This window comes from Montipora foliosa, chromosome 5, assembly GCF_036669935.1.
Source record: "Montipora foliosa isolate CH-2021 chromosome 5, ASM3666993v2, whole genome shotgun sequence".
Classification (NCBI taxonomy): Eukaryota; Metazoa; Cnidaria; class Anthozoa; order Scleractinia; family Acroporidae; genus Montipora; species Montipora foliosa.
Window position 1 is genome coordinate 9,380,025 of NC_090873.1, and position 2,500 is coordinate 9,382,524.

Consider the following 2,500-nt stretch of genomic DNA (forward strand, 5'->3'; position numbering starts at 1 on the left):
TAAATTTTCTTGGCTTATTAGCAAACGAAATGAAAGGTCTCACCATCACAGCGTGCTCCCTTGTATCCTGTGATGCATCGACAAGCGAATCCAGTCCCTCCGACAACTTCACGGCAATATCCACCATGGAGGCAGGGGTTGGGTCGACACTGGTCAATCTCTTTCGAAAATAAGCGAGAAGACAAATGTGATATAGGAAAAAGCCAACAAAAAGACAGTAAACAGACGACTAACAATTCTGTTAAAGTGCTTTGGAATTCCGTTCTGAATGGATGCAACTACAAAATAATATTGAACAACATGCAAAAGAAAAAAAAAAACAAGTGGTAGCCATTTAAATACTTCTCACTTTTGTTCTAGTTATCTCATATTGCGTCTTTCTTAAACTAAAACTTGTAAGTAATACTTTACCTTAAACGAGGCGACAGGGTCTAATTTGAACAAAAACAAAAGAGAGTTGCACTAGAGGCCATTTTGATATATTTTGTACAGATTAAACCTCTGAGGCTGAAAGCATATGCGGCCGCACAGTCGCACTGTGAACGGGACGTTTAGTTTGAAATTTTCGTTGATCGGTCTATAGCATATCAAACGTTTAATGAAAATTCGTGTGTGACATAAGGAATCCTTTTTCGTAACACGCTTGTCTCTTGAGTGCAATGTAAAGTTCAGTTGTATACTGTGTTGTATTTATTACCCTGACATGTTGGTCCCTTGAATCCCAAAGAGCAGTTACACACGAATCCTCCACCAATCTCTGAGCAGATTCCCTGATTGCTACAAGGGTTAGGTCTACATGGATCTTTATCTGCAAAACAAGTATAAATAAATTCAAAGTGTTCTTCAATGTTTTATTTTCGTCGTTAAGATAAATCAGTTGGCATCAGGCCGACCCGATACTAGTAGACCACGGCGATAATACCGGGACAGACCGTATTTGACCCTATCTACAATTTTGGACAAAACTCTTGGGAAAAATTCTAGCTTAAGCATCAATTGACGTGCACTCACAAAGTATATAGGTTCTCCCCCCCTCCTTTTGGCCGTTTTTAAATCAACATTGGAATGGGGCAGGGGGGAAAGTAGAAATCATTTAATCTTTATCACACAGACAAATTAGAGCGTCACATTTTCCCAACGAGTTTTGTCCAAGATTGTAGTTGGAACATTTTAATTCTTTTTCTTGTTGTTTTTCGAGTCTTGACTACGTCTCAATTGCCACAACGAAAGACTATAGGTTAACCGCGATAACAAAGACCTTGTGCGATCCAGGTTCACAATTGTTCAGCTAATTCACAGCTTACCACAAGGAGGAAACATGAAGCCACAAACTTTGTCACCAGTCGCCATGAAGGAGGACGTATATTAGGTACCCGTAAAATACTTTGAATAACCGACGCAACGAATTTTGCAATTACAAATGGCTTTTGTCATACACGCGTTTGAGGGGAGCAAATATAGCTACCAAAGTTTATTAACCGTCAAGAGTCAACTTGTGCGTCTAATTCTTTTCGTTTCATTCAAAAACCGTCTTTGCATTAGTCATCAAGCTTCTTTGCTACGTCTTCCAGCCCAGTTTACCTAAGAGACAACACATATCTCCTAACCATTCAAGTCACTTTGAAGACGAAGTTAGGTCACGTTTTCTAACCGTACACTTCACTAACAATAGTCCAATTTTTGGGATTTCACTCATACTAACAATTTTACTTCATTAAAGTGTAATGCATATCGAACACAAGCAGGAACCCATGACCCGGAGCCTACAACTCTACTGTGTTCGTGTAACGGCATTTTCACAGACCGATTTATTTTTAGATTGAATTTCCCGCGAATGAGGCTCCCACAGGAGCCCGATGACCAATTACAAGAAATTAAGCTGACGTCATAGGGTCACCGAACCGGAAATGCCTTTGTTTTTTGACCTAATTCACGGGAAGGGCTAGTCTAAAAATAAACCTACTTGTGAAAACGCCGTTTCACAGACGCTGTATGGAAGTTGCACGCTCCAGATGGGCTCCTGCCACAAGGCAGAATTCTTTCACCATGCAAATTGCCGCCAGCAACACGCTGAAATTGGCAAAACAATCCATAACTGGTCGCAAAGTCCTAACTTACCCTGACATGTTGTTCCTCGAAATCCTAATGGACATTCACAATCAAAGCCTCCACCAAAATAGTGTCCTACACATCTGCCGCCATTTTGACATGGGTTTGGTTCGCATTCATCTTCCTCTGAAAAATAAGCCATCAATAATTTGCATGTTATCGTCTGCGTCATGTTATCGATGCGCATGTTATCGTCTGCGGATCCACAGCTACTTTGACAATGTTATGACGAAATTCATGATCAATAACAGGACAGACGCATGCAAAACTGACATCAATTTGTTAAACTTAGCGCTACCGCAAGTATTTTAGTCACGATTATTCTGTCTCATTTGTTCACCTTGTCCACTACAGACGAACTATCCTGGAACTAGGTGGGTACGAACGGTTT

At 40.5% G+C, this 2,500-nt stretch overlaps 1 protein-coding gene across 5 annotated transcripts in view; it reads right to left on the minus strand.

The window, feature by feature from the left end:
• LOC138003575 (neurogenic locus notch homolog protein 1-like) overlaps nt 1-2,500 on the minus strand; it is a 73,364-nt gene that overhangs the window by 45,602 nt on the left and 25,262 nt on the right. For all 5 annotated transcript variants that reach the window (XM_068849693.1, XM_068849691.1, XM_068849689.1 and 2 more), the window contains exons 14-16: nt 2,119-2,235; nt 698-808; nt 44-160 (exon numbers count right to left, since the gene is read on the minus strand). In XM_068849693.1, coding sequence (XP_068705794.1) covers nt 44-160; nt 698-808; nt 2,119-2,235 — 345 coding nt within the window. The remainder of the gene's footprint in view (nt 1-43; nt 161-697; nt 809-2,118; nt 2,236-2,500) is intronic.